The 18,951-nt window shown below is 41.7% G+C and overlaps 1 protein-coding gene across 1 annotated transcript in view; it reads right to left on the bottom strand.

Moving 5' to 3' along the window:
• ttc7b (tetratricopeptide repeat domain 7B) overlaps window positions 1-18,951 on the bottom strand; it is a 350,185-nt gene that overhangs the window by 218,052 nt on the left and 113,182 nt on the right. Inside the window, exons 5-6 of the mRNA XM_072568076.1 lie at window positions 9,281-9,453; window positions 1,607-1,670 (exon numbers count right to left, since the gene is read on the bottom strand). Of these exons, the coding sequence (XP_072424177.1) occupies window positions 1,607-1,670; window positions 9,281-9,453 (237 nt within the window). The remainder of the gene's footprint in view (window positions 1-1,606; window positions 1,671-9,280; window positions 9,454-18,951) is intronic.

The raw sequence follows: 18,951 nt of genomic DNA, 5'->3' as shown, positions 1-18,951 counted from the left end.
TCTCTCAGAAAATCAGAGGCCTCAATACTGGCAACCCTAGGTCTCCAGAAGCGGCTCCTTTTATCTGCTGGCTGAGGCCTATTCATTGGGGTGAGGGGAGGATCCAACAGTGAGAAGGCAAGTTCCTTTTATGCTCTCCTCATAGGGTGGGGTCATGGCAGGGAGAGGCACTGGGTGAGGATGTTGGTGGCAAGAGAAGTGGGTACCTTCCAGAGGTCAGCCATTTGCTTTCCAGCTGTGCCTTCAAAAGCTCTCAAATTGGGACAATTGTAGAGCATCCTCCTTCAACTCAACAGGTAGATGAAACCTGGTTTCTCAGTTAGGAAACTAGTCACCTTTCTTGCCCTTTGGTAAGGCAGGTGATTGATATTTTCTAATCAACCTGTTCAGACATGTTATGACATACTAAATTTAAAAAAACAACTGCGGATATTGGAGATTTGAAACAAAAACACAAATTGCTGGAGTAACGAAGTAGGTCTAGCCCATATGGGTGGCTGCATGGGAATTTATACGAGTGATTTGTGATTAAAAAATTATTTTTAAGACAGTAAATTGAAACTGGAATGTAGTTTCAACCTAGAAGAATTAAGCTCAAGAACTTTGCTACATAGTCCTTATTATACCAAATCAAATTTGGTTAACTTGCAAGTATTTCATCTTATTTGGAATGTTAAAATTTGTAAAAGTGACATGTAACTTGTGAATAAATCTTCTCATGATCATTGATTGAATTTATATAGATATAGGTAAGCTGGTTAAAATTTACCCAGAGTCAGAGTCAATCTGTTCTCTTGCTGATATTTACGGACACAATACAAATCATTGTTATAACTCGCATTGTGTCAATGCGAATTCAATGTGACATGATTGACGAATTGGGGACACTGTGTTACTGCACTAACCTTTAATATGTGTGTACCTTTAATACAGAGTCAATATTTTAAGTGCTCTTTCTAAAGCATAATTTTTCTATAACACTGGGTAGGACAAGAACACAACCATTGCATTATCGAAGAATGGACTGTAGACAGCCTTGACCTCACTGAATCAGTGATGGAGTTCATTAGTTCAATACTTGAAAAGGAACAACGTGTATAATTACACCAAAGAGGCAGCAGAACGGGTACTAAAGGACAATGTTCATTTGGACAGGTGATGCAGAGACCAAATGACCAAATGACATTATTCGCTGCTGTAAAGATTTTGTGAATCTGTGAAGTGCCAGCCATAGCTCAATTGACAGCATCCTTGCTTGTGAGCCAGGGGCATTGACCCCGCAATCCAGACAGACAGTGCAGTGCTCGCTGTGTTTGGCACTGGAATGCTGAGTAATCACCAGCATTGGATTTGTTGGGTTGAATGGCATTTTTCTGTATGCAGATGGGAGCTCAGAATGCCCAGTTAAAGAGAATTCTTTCTTTGCTGTAACTGCGCAGTCCAATGCACCTGTCAAAGTGAACAATCAGAATGTATTAACATGCTATTTCTTCATAGCATCCCTATTTCACATGCATTAAGTGATCATTTCCATCGGGACCATTAAAATTACATTAAATGTCAACACAGTGAACTTGTGCCTCGGTTGTCAAGTAATCACACTTACCATAGATTCACTAATGAGCAGCAACAGAAGAGCCTCTTCTGTGTTTTCTTGAGGGCAGAAAATGCTGGAATATTAAGGGGATATAATAATGCAATTAACAGCTTTTCAGTTTTTAAAATTGGTCAAGAAAAGTCTAAAACTGTAATTTGAAATTTAAGCATTGCTAAAGAGACATTAAAGTTTTTCATCGTGACATGCAAGCAACCAAAATTAGAAAGAAAGTACCAATTTAGAGAGCACACATGACCTGAGTTATTCTAGCAGAGACTGACAACTAAATGTTCCTACTGTATGGCCATGCCAACATGGCTCAAAAAAATCAGCACTCTCTTCCCATGCTGTATAAGTTGGTTCTCTCTATCCAACTTTTTTTTACTGCATCTTAGTCCTAACCAGTGAAGGATGAAAAGCATCAACTTAGCGTCTCTTAGTAGCATGACTTCAGCTCTGTATTACCAAGCAATAATCTGATTTTTGAAGAGAAAAGTCAGGGTGAGGTTTCTCCTGCTGTAAATTTAAATGAAAATGTTGGTGAGAATTGTGCCCATTTTATGCACCATAAAGTAGTTAATAATCTGAAAAATAGGTTTAATATTCCCCAGTCAAGGGAAAGCTTTGGACATCCTTGAAAAACAAACTCTAGGAAGAATATAATAAGATAGTGGCTAAACAAGAAAAATCTATTGTCATTAAAACAGGTTTCATTAATATCACCAGAAAATTGGTCCTTTAGACCTTGTTTTCCTTTCAAATTCCCACTCTGAAATATTGAAGTATTTCATGGGTAACTCACCTCAATGGTCTTCATTTCTAAGGCAGGGCAAATGAAATCATAGCCTTTCCCAACCAAGCATCCAAATATGCAAGCAAGAATGCTCCTGCAGCAGGAATGTTGGCTGATTTTCACTTCCCAGATGCCTACAATTTCTTAATCAGCACGAGTTTTCCTTTCATTATAGCCTTGGTTCAATAATGGACAAAAGAACTCAATTCTCAACATGAGATAAATGTGACAACCCTTGACATCAAAGTGATCAAATGTGGCTTTGGGGAGCCCCAGCAAAACTGAAATTTTGTATTCTAGACAGGGCAAACTCGCCACTGGTTGGAGCCATACCTCACAGATAGGAAGATGGTTGCAGTAGTTAGAGGTCAGTTATTTCAGCAAGAGTTCATCAGGGTACTGGCCAACACCCAAACATCTTCAGTTGCTTCAGCAATGATGCCCCACCATCCCCCCTACGCCCCACACATGACCGTGACTGCACAGCGCTCATTCATGACTCCTTAAATACTGAAACTGCCCATATTCAAATGCAACTAGATGTGGTCAATAGCAAGCTTGGGCTGACATGTGGCAAGTAACATCCGTGCCACACAAATGCCAGGCAATGATCATCTCGAAAAAGAGACAACCTAACCACCTGACATTCCGTAGTGCTACCATCACTGAAATCCCTACTATCAATATTCTTTTTTTGGGGCTGGCGGGGGGGTTATCACTGACCTGAAACTTAACTGGACTTGCCACAAAAACACAATGATTACAAAAGGAGATCAGAGGCTAGTAATACTGTGGCGAGTAACTCACCCTGACTCCCCAAAGCCTATCTACAAGGCAAAAGTCAGCAATGTGATAGAGTACTTCCCACTTGCCTAGATAAGTGCAGCTCCAACAACACTCAAGAAGCTTAACACCATCCAGGATAAAGTAGATCACTTGATTGGCACAACATCCCAAGCATCAACACACTCTACCACTGTCCTTCAGTAGTAACTGTGTGCACTATCTACAAGATGCACTGCAGAAATTCACCAAGATTCATCAGACACCACCTTCCAAACCCATGACCACTTCCATCTAGAAGGGCAAGGGCAACAGATACACAGGAACACCTGCAAGTTCCACTCACCATCCTGACTTGGAAATATATTGCCATTCCTTCAACGTCACTGGGTCAAAAATCCTGAAATTCCCTCCCTAAGGGCATTGCGATCCACTTATAGCACAGGTGCTGCAGCGATTCAAGGTGGCAGCTGACCACCACCTTCTCAAGGACACAAGGAATGGTCAATAAATGCTGGCCAACCAGCAATGCCCATGTCACACAAATAAATAAATAAATTGTTACATGGTGCATCAAGGAAAACACCAGTTCTGCACCTCTAAGTTACATCCTCAGACTTAATATGCTATGTGCTTTGAATTAAAGTGCATAGCAACAATTTGACAATGACTTAACAAAACTGAAACTGGTCATTTGGCCTAATGGTTTTAAAATTCTATATTTCCATAAAAGTTTCCCCCATTTTAATTCACTTGACCTGATCAAAATATCCATCCATTCCTTCCTCGCTCACAAAATTATCCAGACTTTCATACTATTCACCTTAACTACTCTGTGAGGAAGTGAATTTTGCATTTTAACCACACTCTTCAATAAAGAAAATTTGTTTTTCTGATCCATGAGATTTGGCTGGTTACCTCAGGACTTTTGTGACAGTAGGTATTTGAAGATACATCAGAAGTAGAACTTTTTCAACATGACTGCAATTTGTGCACACATGAATAAAAAGCTTTGGTTCTAGATAAATCTGAACAGCAGAATGACAATTCAAGCTAATTTTTAAATGTACCACTCAGTGCAGACACCAAGAAACCATGCTTCATAACTTCTTGCTTTGTAAAAGTGTTCAGCACTGGAAGGGAAAGGAGATCCTGCTCCCCTGGTCTTATGGCAAAGACTGAGCTTGTACTCCCCTGAATGTAGGAAATTAAGGAGAAAGCTAACTGAGGTGTTTAAGTTGTTCAAAGAGTTGAAAGGACAGACAGGGAGAATCTACTTCATCTGGTGGACAAGTGCAAAACAAAGTGTGGTGATGGTACAAGTTTAAACTTAGGTGATGTCAGGAAGCACTCCTTTGCGGATTGTAGTGAAAATTTGGAGATCTTTCCTGCAGTCTGCTGTGCACTTTATTCCTTTTTACTTGCTCCAATTCAGATTGTCTGACACCAGATAACAGCAGACAGTAGAGTCTGTATCAGCGAACTGAAATTTACAAAGCTTCTGTTTTACACCTGCAGATCACTCCAGAAAGCAAGCGTCAATAAATTTATAACAGCAATATTCCAAACCTTCCAGGAAGTATTAGGAAACATAAATCTGCTAAATTCTGTTGTATTTTGGTTGGGTCACAATTAGAGGTTTGAAAGCCTGTTTTTCTCCTGGTGGTTATGCTCACATGGTCAGAACCACCATTCGTTCATCTCTCCCCTCTACTAAGGTCATGAGTGGAACTGAGGTATGATCCCAAAGACATTGACAACTAGTGAATATTCTTTGCCTTTGAAACTGGACAGTGAATGCTGCTTGAAAAATACGTACTTGAGTGACTTCTCACTAAGCCTTCAGATGAAAGCCTTGCTCTTGAGCCTAACATAAAATCTGTACTTTTTCAATTTTCTGGTCTGCTCTTCATACTCTGCTATATTCTTGGTTCAAAATAGAGTGTTAGCAACTTCTTCATCTGTTCATCTCAAAGGTGAACCTTAGATTCTCTCCACTAGGAAACTTCGTCTATTCATCTTCTCTGTAACATCCCCTGTTCACTACTGAAATAATTGCATATGCCTTTATCATCTCAGGTGCCAATGTAGGAAAATCATGAAGACTTTGAAGACAATACAAATTATATTTACTGGAATTTGTTCCAAGAATGAGTGTTTACAGTTATTTGGATAGACTGGAGAAGCTGGGATGGTTTTCCTTAGCACAGGGAAGGCTAAGAGAAGAGTCAACAGAAGTATTTTAAAATCATTTTTTCAATGACCAAGAATTGATGACCCGAGAGTTCATATTTAAGATAAATGTCAAAAATTGACAAACAAAAATGAGGAAAATGTGTTTTTTATGCTATGAGTGGTTAGGATTTGCAAAGCATTCTATTTAGGGAAGTGGGTACAAATTCTGTGGCTGTCAAAAGGGAATTGGACAAATATACAAAGAAAAACTGCAGTGGCATGATGAAGAACGGGACTAACTGGATTACTTGATTGAAAAAAAAGGCTGCTATAGGCTTGATTTGGAAATGCTGGTGTTGGACTGGGGTGTACAACGTTAGAAATCACACAACACCAGGTTATAGTCCAACAGGTTTAATTGGAAGCACTAGCTTTCGGAGCACCGCCGAAAGCTAGTGCTTCCAATTAAACCTGTTGGACTATAACCTGGTGTTGTGTGATTTTTAACTTGCTATAGGCTTAATTGCGTCGGTGGCCTAAGCTACTCTACAACTATTACAGTGATTTAAATTATTTCACAATTTGCTTTTGTACATTTCAGAAACTTCAGTTTTCCCAAAACATGGATCAGATTCTAGTGCTAACCCAATGAGCCCTTCTTCACTTCACTGATTCTCAGTTCCTCTAACATTATTTTTATTTGTTAAGAAACATAGAATCCATGTCCCTCTGAGAGAGTGATTTCCAGGCAAGAGTTCTGATGCATGCACAGAATAATCCAGGCTTCAAAAATTCAGCACAGTATTATGGGTGCTATGGCAGCTGTGCCTGCCTATGATGGTGGTGTACAAAGGATCAAGTTAGCTGGTCAGAGACAGTAGCAGATTGCTATCTAGGTTTCCCTGTCAATTTTCCTGCTGTTGCACAGACTTCTCAGATCTGCATGCAGAGGTGGTTTTGGAATCAGAAGGCAATGCATCACGTGTGGAACCTCTGTGCGGTTGTTCAGTTGTACATCTTAGAGATGATACTGGCTGCTAATTTCAGCTGTTGGTTAATTAAGGTTAGAAAAAGGGAGAAAAAGCTGAAAGCAGCAAAGATGCTTTAGTTAGCAGGCTCCAGGCACTCAGGGTTCACAAGGAATCCTGAGGAGCTGAGAAGGCAATGGAAGATCACGAGCTCTGCGATACAGAGATAGGGGCAGCCAAATAAGTCATCTCTGTGCAGTTAAGAGCTCTGTTTAACTTTGAAGGCTCACTGAAGTCCTATGATCTGCTAGCTGACAGCATGGTTAAAGGAAGCCAACAGGTAATACTTATTTGGTGAAGCTGTGAAATACTGGAGGTTGGAGAAATCCAGGAGCACTGTCAGCTCAATAAAAGTAGATGTCTGCATAAGAGTTGGAATTGTGCTCATGAGTAGGTGTTGAAGTGCCACCTGAAGAATCTAGCAGAAGGAAGTCTTGTGTGTGCAGACTAGATCAGTTCTGAGGCAGTCCGAGACCAAGCAATTTCTAAATGAGTTTCAATATTAGTCTTCAAAAAGTGAACTGGAACCCCAGGCAAAGGAAACAAAGTTGTAATGAGATTCAATGGCCTATGCAGTCACTACCATCTGAATGAGTTGCTGAGGAACCATAGAATCTGGCTTGCCCCAAAATGCTATTGGTGGGCTCTTTGGGGTGCCTGATCACAGTTTTCTGTTAACTCTGTATATACTGCATCACTTAGAATCACAGAATCCCTACAATGTGGAAACAGGCTCTTCGGCCCAATAAGTCCACACTAACCCTCTGAAGAGTAACCCACCTGGATCCATTCCCCTACGCTATTACTCTACATTTACCCGGACTAGTGCACCTAACCTACACATCTCTGAACACTATGGATAATTTAGCATGGCCAATTCACCTCACCTGCACATCTTTGGACTGTGGGAAGAAACCAGAGCACCCAGAGGAAACCCAAGCACACAAGGGGAGAATGTGCAAACTCCACACAGATAGTTGCCTGAGGCTGGAATCGAACCCAGGTCCCTGGTGCTGTGAGGCAGCAGTGGTAACCACTGAACCACCGTGCCACTCTATTTTTGATTGTGGAAGGCACTGTTGCACTTTTTAAAACAAGATACTGAAACACGTTGTGTGTGATGTTTACACTGCTGCTTTGTTCAAGTAGTGGGGGAAGCTGTTTGTAGGTCCAACACCATGGGTTGCATGCAGAGCAAAATGTGGCCAGCCACAAACAGCTGATTGGTTTGTGCAAATTGTGATGAGGTGTGGATGCCAAAGGGGATCATCAGCCTGACAACAAACTCTGATTGGTTCCTGGGTGCCTGAACAGCTTGTGTACATGAATGATACAGGGAGAAAGCCTTTGGACTGCTGGGAGGCCAGGATGATCTCTCTTTGCAGTAACAATACCTGACGGCTGACGAAAGCCAGTTATTTTCTTCCTGCAGACAGCACATTCCAGTTCAGAATTTACTGCATAAAAACAATTTTCTCTTCATCCAGCCTCTTCATCCTTTTGCCAATCATAACTTTGTTTTCTCTGTCAGATTAATGATCCTACTTTATCAAAACCACTGACGATTTTGAACACCTGTATTAAACCTTCCATTCCCTTAATCATTTCCAATCTAAGGATGGCAAGCCCAGCTTCTTTAGTATCATTCCACATTTAGATTAGTTTAATTAGTTACAGTGTGGAAACAGGCCCTGCGGCCCAACAAGTCCACACTGACCCGCCGAAGCGCAACCCAAAGTCAGTCACCTGAGGCAGGAATTGAACCCGGGTCTCTGGTGCTGTGAGGCAGCAGTACTAACCACTGAGCCACCGTGCCGGTCATTGATTTTGAGAAGAATTTATAATAAATAGAAATATAGAAAACTAAGCTAAGGATTTAAGCCTATTCAACAGCCTACCAAAGTAGCTTTGTCTCAGCAAAAGAAACTAGCAAGGGCTTCTTTTAGGACAATCAACTTTCTTCTGAAACAGCCAGGTAAACCAACATATGGAAGCTGATGTGGCATCTGATTTGAAAGGAATAAAAGTAAGCCTCAAAATAAATTGGCATGCACTTGATGGCTTAAAAGGATTAGATAGCATGTACCTTGGGAAATAAATGTTCATCATCAACAATCTGTATAACTGAGCTGGTGTCCCAGCTGTACGATCAATACAGGCAATGTAATTTATCATCATAAAACCAAAATAAATTTCTGATCAAACCATCAGATGCAGTTCTGCAGTTCTTAAGGATCACAATTATCAGTGCAACTGACATTAAGGGCACTTAATTAGTTAAACCATCTGGGGCCAAACATTCATAAGGTTCAGCACCAAAAAAACCTCCCAAGGCAGAATGGTCCATTCTGAAGCTTAATGACGATAATTAGGTTTCGTATGAAAGACCTAAGAAAACAAGAAGGAGAAAACTAGAAATTAGCCCCGAATAATACTACGGCTTTCAGGGTGCCACCAAAAAGTAGCAAGCATTGAATAATTCATTACTCTTCCAGTGTTGGGCTTATCCATCTGTTCCTGAGAAATCAATTATTATTTTTGTTATAACAAAATTCTGTAAGGACCCAGAATTTGAATTAAACATTTTTCAATAATAGAGAACAGGCGCCATTTTTCTTACCCAATTTGAGTGGATAGATCATTCAAAATAATCAACCTCAGTTTATGTGGAGGACATTTTGCATCATAAAGCCAAGGTATGGAATTGAGCTGGATGGCCCCATGAGGTGCTGGAAATGTGGAACTCTTTTTCTCAAATGTACTGCTTAGGATGGGAGTCAACTGAAACTGAGATTGTTAGATTTGTGGCTGGCAAGACTATCGTGGATTATAAACCAGCTTTATTTGGATGGTAGAATAGACCAAAAATGATGAAGCGTATGTTTTCATCTTCCTACGACTCACCTATCTCCAGTATACACTTTGGGCCTCCTGCTTAGTGCATAATTCTTTGTGTTAGAGCTCACATGTAGCGGGTCATCCAGTAGGGAATGCTGTGGAGGGTCTTCCAGTGGATTCCAGTAGCTCTGCTCACACATTCCTCGTAGTAGTATTTCCGCAAGTTGCCTGGCAATTGTCTGCAAGGTATAGAATGCAAGAAAAATGTTTGGGATAAAACAAAGAGAAAACTGTGCACTTTTAATATTATTGGTTTCATCACCATGAAAAATAAGTATTTCAAAGATAAACTCTTGTACATAGCTTACTCCTACATTGTTTTTTTTTAATTCTTCCCTTCCAAATTCCTGCTCTAATTATTTCATAGAATCCCCACAATGTGGAAACAGGCCATTCAGCCCAACAGGTCCAAGCCAACCCTCCACAGAGCATCCCACCCAGAACCCTCCCCCCACCTCCCCGCACCTCTGAATTTCCCTTGACTATTTCCACTAACCTACACACCCCTGTAGTTTAGCATGGCCAATCCACCTAAACTGCACATCATTGGACTGTGGGAGGAAATTGGAGCATCTGGAGGAAACCCACACACAGACATGGGGAGAATGTGCAAACTCCACAGAGATAGTCGCTTGAGGATGGAATTGAACCTGGGTCCTTGGTGCTATGAGACAGCAGTGCTAGCCAATGAGCTACTGTGTGCCACCCATTCTTTCCTTTATGCCTTTTTTTCCTGAAGTCCAGTCTCCAACTGAGGACCAGAGACTTGAAAACAGTATTTAGACTGCCATTCCAGTGCAATCCTGAAGTAGGTGGTGACTCCTTTGGAAGGGACATTATCACCGTCTGTTCTTTTATTTTAATGTTTTGAAGAAAGGAATTCTGTCTGGTGTTCTGGGGCAATATGTATTCCTTACTTAACTGGTCAATTTGTGGCACTACTCAAGAAGGAGTGAGTAGTTTATTTGCTGCCTGGCCAACATTGATCTCTTAACCAACCTCTCCAAAGGAAGGTCTCTCTCTGAGTTAGAAAGTCACAGTTTAGAGTTCTACTCCTGAGACACAAGCACAAGTGTGACACACCTAGCATGGTGCTAAGGGACAGTTACAGTGTCAGAGGTGTCGTCTTTTGGCTGAGATATTAAGTCATCTTCTCTCTATGGAGACAAAGAAGATTTCAGCATCAAAAGAAAAACAAAGGAAGTTATCCTTGGTGTGACCAATAGTTATTTTTTCATTCAATAATCATATTTAAAAATCTGGTTATTACCATATAGCTATTGGGAGGGGCTTGCTTTGTGAAAATTGAGAAAATGTGCTTCGTATAACACTGATTACACATTCAAAGTACTTTACAAGTTATAAGGTGTTTCTGGATGTCATGAGATAGTATAAGGAGTTATAGAAGCAAGTTTGCTTTCTCTTATTGAAATAACTTCACAGAGGCTAGTATCCCATCAACAAGTCACCTTTTACTTATATGCGCATTGTACTTGACACTGGTCTGGCTTCCTCAGAACCAGATCTCAGAGTGAACAGAACTCTGAACTCCTGCTTATATCTGTCAGCCAGAGCTCCCTGGTCCAGATTAACAGCCCAGTCAGGGAACTCATTTTCTTTGAAGTCCACCTGGCTGACCTCATTCCAACCACTACACTTGTTTTTAAAATGAAAGGTGTGTGACTGCTGAAGATCTGCAGAGGAGTACTCAAGTCATATCTATCCGAACCAGAATCTGAGAATTGTTTTGGGTAGAAAGAGGCCATTTGGCTCATGCCAGTTCTCTCAGCATTTTGATAGTGCTGGTCTCCTGCGGTTTCTCTTTCCTTGACTATTTTCCTTCCCGGCTGTACTGAAGGTCAATCTTGCATGATAATGATTAGTAAAGTTCTGCACTTTTATGAAGTGTCACAGGTATTTGAAAAATTGTTCAAAGAAAAAGCCCAGAAAAAAGTGGTCAAAATCACAGGTGGTGGTTTTTGTGGCGGTGGTGGTGGTGTGGACAGGAGGGAGAAGGGAACAATGATATTCATAAATAAAGTTAGTGATTTTCCTTCTTAAAGTATAATTTGCAGCTGCAAGCAGGGAAATATAAAAGAAACATGATAGGGCTCCTAATGTGATTGGAATGCAGAGCAAGAAAAGATTTTGGAAAGCAAGGAACACTTACAGTTCGAAGAAATGGAAAAAAAACTCATGACTGCAAGATAATTAAACAGATGGTTAAGGGAGAAAATCAGGAAAATAAAAAAATTATCCAAGGGGAAAAATAATTGGAATCTGTTCAGTGAAGAGAAGACAAAAAATCCTGATAATTAAGAAGAAAACTACTGAGTCTATGTAACACCCACAGTGTCTATATTTAACTTCAAATCTTCTGATGGAAACAGATCTTATGCCAGCAAAAGTGAGTCAGCTTTCAGTTCTCTCTCAGGTCATACAGATGGTAACTGCCAAAATGTTGAAAATCAGATTATTTATGAAAATTGTATGTGATAGAAGGATCTTACATGAAATGAGTAAATCCAACTCAAGTCTAACGCCTAGAGAAATACAGGTCTATGCCACAGACCTTTAGGTTAGCAGTAACTCTGAGTCATAATGGGATAGTTAGGGTGGAAACCAGTAGTGCAGCAGAAAACTGCTTTCCACAGTTGGAGTATGGAGATACAGGCGATACACGCATCCATGGAATCATTTTCTGCTGGTACGGTTATCCGCAGCCAGAACATATCATAGGGAATGTTCTGGAATCAGGGACCAGGAGGCTGCTGGGACAGTACGTTTCCCATTTAAGTGAATGGGTTCGCTCCTATTCACAGTTGCAGGCTTCCATGATATGTCCTGGAACATATCCCCAGACACATTAAACCAGACACACAGAAAAGCTCAACTCACATCGTAATCTGTTAAAGTATGAGTGACCCACAACTACAAAAATCCCTCTATGTAAAGAAAAACATTTATCAATTTATTCATTAATTCTAAGAAACACAACAACATTGAACACCAACTATCTACACTGTAATCCTCCTTTGTCTGAACAATTTATGTATCTCCCACTCTGCAACAATATACTGATCCGATAAAAACCCCTGATTAAGTTTAACAAAAAATATCAAATTTCAAAACCAGTCAGTTGTCATTTTTTCCTTGGTATCTTCGTCTGTACTTTTCTGGGTCTTTTCTTCGGTCTTAGAACAATACAGCGCAGAACAGGCCCTTCAGCCCTCAATGTTGTGTTGACCTGTGAATTAATCTAAGCCCATCTCCCTACACTATCCCATCAACATCTATATGTGCTTATCCAAAGATTGTTTAAATCTCCCTTGAGACTGAAATGAAGAAAAGCTTTTCCCATTAGCTAGTCGTTAATGATTAAATGTTTGGGAATGAGATGTAGGGCAGATGCAAGTCCGCTTCACAAATTTCATATGAAGAGGTACCTTTCAGAGAGAGGCTCTGCAGGCTGTATTTTCATTGGTGCTTTTTGCCGCTCTGGCTAACTGTTTATATCCAACTTTATATACTCCAAAACATCAGACCGTCTCATTGTTTTGATGTCATCAAAACATTAAAATTCAAATTCAATTCGATTTTGGTATCTCCGAGCATAATTTAAACTGATTGGCCCAATTCAAATTTGTCGTGTACCATGGCAACACAGCTCCAGCTATTTGTTTCACAACCAAATGTTTACATTTTTAAATTGTTTAGCACATTCTGTGCTTTCACATAGTCCTTTCTAGCTTTCACTCTCTCAAAGGTACAGTATACACCTATACCTTCATAACACTGATGATAGGCTAACTGGCTTAATACATTAAATCCTGATCTCCCTGCTACAGGAAAGATGTTGTGAGACTTGAAAGGGTTCAGAAAAAATTTACAAGGATGTTGCCAGGATTGGAGGGCTTGAGCTACAGGGAGAGGCTGAATAGGCTGGGGCTGTTTTCCCTGGAGCGTCGGAGGCTGAGGGGTAACCTTATAGAGGTTTATAAAATCATGAGGGACATGGATAAGGTGAATAGCCAAGGTCTTTTCCCTGGATTTGGGGAGTGCAAAACTAGAGGGCATACGATTAAAGTGAAAGGGGAGAGATTTAAAAAGGACCTGAAGGACAACTTTTTCCACACAGAGGGTCTTGCGTGTATGGAATGAGTCGGCACAGGAAGTAGTGGAGACTGGTACAATTACAATATTTAATTGGATAGCTGTATAAATAGGAAGGGTTTAGAGGGATATGGTTAAAGAATGCAGTGCTGGAAAAGCACAGGTCAGGCTGCATCCGAGGAGCTGGAAAATTGACATTTCAGTCAAAAGCCCTTCTTCAGGAATTGGAGGGATTTGGGTCAAATGTCGGGAAATGGAACTAGATTAATTAAGGATACCTGATCGTCATGGACGAGTTGGTCAGAGGCATCTGTATCCATGCTGTACATCTCTATGACTATGAACTGGTCTACAATTCCCAGTTTTCTCTCCAATCTCCCCACCTCTTTTTTTTAAAAAAAGCATTATATTATATTCGCCACCTTCCAATCTTGCGATACTGTTCCAAAGTCTAATAAATTTTGGAAGACAACAAACACTACACACATATTTCCACGTCCTCCTGTTTTTGCAATCTGGAGTGGCAAACTTCAAAAATTGTTTACTCCTGTCTGGTGCAAGACTGCAAAGAGAAGAGGACCACCCAGGGATGGATTAAGAAGTGGAAACTAGAATTTGACAGTAAGCTTGCTTGGAACATAAGGAGTGACTATAGTAACGTACAAATGGTATAATCAGATCCTTTATGTTGGTCACATTATACCTCTGCCCTTGGTTAATTCAGATGGGAATCTTAAAATCATTCCCAGATTTCGAACATTTTTAATTCCTTCACTCTTTCTCCTTGTCTCAAAGTTGATGCCCATTTTGGTCCATCAGGTGCCTATTACTTGCCAATTTCTTGTTTGAGTAATCATATTTGCCTGACTGCAAACTGAATAGGAGCTTAGCCCAAAGACAGTAGTGACTAGAACGTTACCTGCAAGGTTCTCTGAGGTCTGTTTGCAGAAGTCCCACCTGCCAGCACTTGGCCCATACCCCTCCAAACCCTTCCTATTCATATACCCTTCCAGAAGCCTTTTAAATGTTGCAATTGTACCAGCCACCACCACTTCCTCTGGCAGCCCATTCCACACACACACCACCCTCTGCGTGAAAATGCTGCCCCTTAGGTCTCTTTTATATCTTTCCCCTCTCACCTTAAACCTAAGCCCTCTAGGTCTGGACTCCCCAACCCCAGGGAAAAGACTTTATCCATTTACCCTATCCATGATCCTCATGATTTCATCAACCTCTGTAAGGTCACCCCTCAGCCTCCGACGCTCCAGGGAAAACAGCCCCAGCCTATTCAGCCTCTCCCTATAGCTCAAATCCTCCAACCCGGTCAACATACTTGTAAATCTTCCCTGAACCCTTTCAAGTTTCACAACATCCTTCCAAAAGGAAGGAGACCAGAATTACACACAATATTCAGAAAGTTGTCTAACCAATGTCCTGTACAGTCGCAACATGACCTCCCAACTCCTGTACTCAATACTCTGACTAATAAAGGAAAGCATACCAAATGTCTTCTTCACTATCCTTGCATATGAGGCTTGCATATGTGTAGAATAATGTTCTCTATGCATTTTTTATTACTAAGCCACAAGTGACTGATTCTCAAGAAATGTAAAAAGTTTCTAATAATTGTCACAGAATCTAGATAGCTCAGCCAGTATGAGCACAATGGGCTGAACAGCCTTTTTCTGTCCTGTCATTGTCTATAATTTGGAATTCATTCATGTCCTTGGTCACTACTCTCTATTACCCTCAAGTCCCTCAATAAACCAAAGGTATCTCCACTCCTCAATTTCAATCCATCATCAGTAATCACTTGCTAACATGTATAACTGTCCACCAAGAAACTCCATGTCACTGGTCATGGGTTCTGAGAGTCGTTAAGTGGCTGGTGAGCCCAGTCCTACAGGTGTATTTCGAAATGCATATTTGGTTGGTGTTTCTGGAAGGTGGAACTTGGTCCTTGGCCTTGAGATTTTTGATATTCCTTTCTCCAGTTCGTCATCTTGCCACCAGGTGTTTTCAAAGAAATGTGTGCCTTCGTACAGGACTTTCATCCAAGTCGGTTTCTTCTGAATCAGGACCTCCCATGTGTTGACATCGATGTTGCATTCTCTAAAAGCTTGTGACTTCAAATAAACCTGGACTATAACCTGATGTCATGTGACTTCTGGCATCTCTTCAGGGAAGCCTTCATGGAGTCTTTGAAACGAGGTGATGAAGGGCTTTTGCCCGAAATGTCGATTTCGCTGCTCGTTGGATGCTGCCTGAACTGCTGTGCTCTTCCAGCACCACTAATCCAGTCTTTGAAATGAGGTGTCCTCTGCACATTCAAGTGCATTTCTTGAGTTGAATGAAGAAGTTTGCTTTGGTAGTCGGAACCCAGGCATCTTCAGCAAGTGTCCAACCCACTGGAGTTGGTTTCAATTTATCATGGTTTTGATACTGGAGCCATTAGCTACTTCAAGGATACCAATGTTAGCATGTCTGTCCGCTCAGCTGATATGAGGAATCTGTTTCAAGCAACATTGATGATACTTCTCAAGTGTCCTAAGGTAGCATCTGTGACAGCCAAGTAGAAGAGTTGGAAGGATGGCAGCCTTATATACAAAGATCTTGGTAACAACATGGATGTCACAGTTGTTGAAGATTCCCATCCAAAGTTGGCACTTGCAGACTGGATGTGTTGATCTTAATAGAGGGATGGACCAGAACTTTGCCTGGCACAAGTTGGTAAAGGATTTGAGTCTTCTTGAGGTGGAGGCTGAGACTAATTCTTCGGTATCAAGTGAGGTTTGAAGATTCTCTTCTAAGAGAGCAGAGATGATGCGGTCATCCATACACTGAAGTTCAACAAGTGAGGTTAGTGTAGTTTTCTTCTTGGATTTCAACTGGTTAAGGTGGCAACTGTAGATAATGTCCAAACCACTGGAAAGTCTGTTCGTGATAAGACGAAGAATGACAACAACGAAGATGGAGAAAATTGTGTAGGTGATGAAATCTCTCTCCTTGACCTCAAAGGATTGTGTCATTTTACCAGTGAGGACCATCTGTCATAGTGAAGACAGAGAATGTTAATGAATTTCACTGGACAGCTGGCCTTTTGGAAGAATCTTTAAAAGTGCTTTCCGATTCCTGAGTCAAACGTCTTGGTAAGGTTGATGAAGGCCATGTAGAGTGGTTGGTGTTATTCCTGGCATTTCTCTTGGAGTTGGTCCCACCAACCTCCATATACAAAGTATCATCTGTCGTCATTTCCGCCACCTCCAAACGGACCCCACCACCAGGGATATATTTCCCTCCCCTCCCCTATCAGCGTTCCGAAAAGACCACTCCCTCCGTGACTCCCTCGTCAGGTCCATAACCCCAATAAACCAACCTCCATTCCCGGCACCTTCCCCTGCAACCTCAAGAAATGCAAAACTTGCGCCAACACCTCCCCCCTTACTTCCCTCCAAGGCCCCAAGGGATCCTTCCATATCCACCACAAATTCACCTGCACCTCCACACACATCATTTACTGCATCCGCTGCACCCGATGTGGCCTCCACTATATTGGGGAGACAGGCCACCTACTTGCAGAACGTTTCAGAGAACACCTCTGGGACACCCGGACCAACCAACCCAACCACCCCGTGGCTCAACACTTCAACTCCCCCTCCCACTCCACCAAGGACATGCAGGTCCTTGGACTCCTCCATCGCCAGACCATAGCAACACAACAGCCGGAGGAAGAGCGCCTCATCTTCCGCTTAGGAACCCTCCAACCACAAGAGATGAACTCAGATTTCTCCAGTTTCCTCATTTCCCCTCCCCCCACCTTGTCTCAGTCCCAACCCTCGAACTCAGCACCACCTTCCTAACCTGCAATCTTCTTCCTGACCTCTCCGGCACCCCCCCCCCACTCCGGCCTATCACCCTCACCTTAACCTCCTTCCACCTATCGCATTTCCAACGCCCCTCCCCCAAGTCCCTCCTCCCTACCTTTTATCTTAGCCTGCTTGGCACACTTTCCTCATTCCTGAAGAAGGACTCATGCCCAAAACGTCGATTCTCCTGTTCCTTGGATGCTGCCTGACCTGCTGCGCTTTTCCAGCAACACATTTTCATTTCTCTTGGAGTTGCCAAGTACTGTAAATCATGCTCATAATTCCACAGTTTGTTCAGAAGTCACACTGCCTCTCGGGAAGGTTTTCCTTGGAGACTGGGACACGGCGCCTAGTGAGGATTCATGCGATGATTTTCCTGGCAATGGGGAGATTCCTCAATAGATCCCACAGTCCACTTTGTCTCCCTTCTTGAAGACGGTGGTGATGGCAGCATTTTTGATGCTGGAATCCTATCTAACTCTGTGGCCTTTTCATTCTTCATGTGTCTAATGGTGCCTTAAACTTCTACCACACTAGGTAGGAATTCAAGATCATCCTCAGTGTGGAGCTGAGGGATTTCCTCAAACATGTCCTTGGTGATGATTTTCTTGTAGATTAGGAGTTCTTTAAAATGTTCTCCCTGTTGGAGGCTGGTGTTTTTCCTGATTCTCAACAGGGGACCAGCCTTACTCCGCACCAGCTTGAGGCTGAAGGTGTTGGGTCCGTGGCACTGAAGAAACTATGGCTGTCATGCTTGTCATCAAGCAGTTGCAGCTCCTTAGCTTTCTCAGACCACCATTAGTTCTTGATTTTCCTCATTCTTTATAACTCCACCTTTACTGTTTGAGAAGTTCACCTGTTTGCCTCACTGGTGTTTTTTTTAAAAGACATGTAGAGCTTTCCTCTACTTGTTGATGGCATCTTGGATACAAACATTCTTATTGAAACAGTCTTGGCGTTTCTTGGTCTTGCTGTGAAGAAACCATTGGCTGCATGTCTTCAGCACTTTCCAGATTTCCGCCATTCCGTTAAAATGAATTCTTCAGAGATTTTGGTGTCAACATGATTGGAAGCTCATGAGTCTGCTCAACTCTTGAAGCTGTGCAATATTGAGCCTTTTTCTAAGCTGTTTGTTCATTTTCAGCTGTTTCTGGTGGCATTCGATGGACATCAAGGAGCAGGTGAGATGATGGTTTATCCAGCAGTTGTATTTATTGGTCATTACTTTGGTAATGAGAACATCCTTTTGCACGATGATGTGGTCAATCACGTGCCAGTGCTTTGTTTGTGGATGCCTTCAGAAAGTCTTGACTTTGTTTTTATGGAGGAACACTGGGTTAGTGATGACCAGCTGGCGTTCCTCACATTTGGTGAGCAGGAGAATTCTACTGGTGCTCCAATTCCTAACTCCTCCCTTTTTGATGGTTCCTTCCCAGAATTGGTACCCTTTCTGTCCCTGATACTGAGGTATCCAAAGAGGCTAATTATATTTTCATTCAGGATTTTGGTAAATATGGTGCCCAAAGTGGAATAGAAACCTTCGTTTGACTCATTTGTGGCATCAAGGGGTTAGAGCACAAGTACTCACAACCATTGCATGTTGATTCATGGCAAGTTTTAAACAGACAGACAATTGCTGATGCCAACAGGGAACTTCGAGAGTTGGTTGATAAGTTCATTCTTCATAGCTAATCCAAT

The sequence above is a fragment of the Chiloscyllium punctatum genome, chromosome 4, assembly GCF_047496795.1.
Source record: "Chiloscyllium punctatum isolate Juve2018m chromosome 4, sChiPun1.3, whole genome shotgun sequence".
Lineage (NCBI taxonomy): Eukaryota > Metazoa > Chordata > Chondrichthyes > Orectolobiformes > Hemiscylliidae > Chiloscyllium > Chiloscyllium punctatum.
Note: the sequence above shows the minus strand (reverse complement) of the source record. Positions and strands in the feature narration are given on the sequence as shown.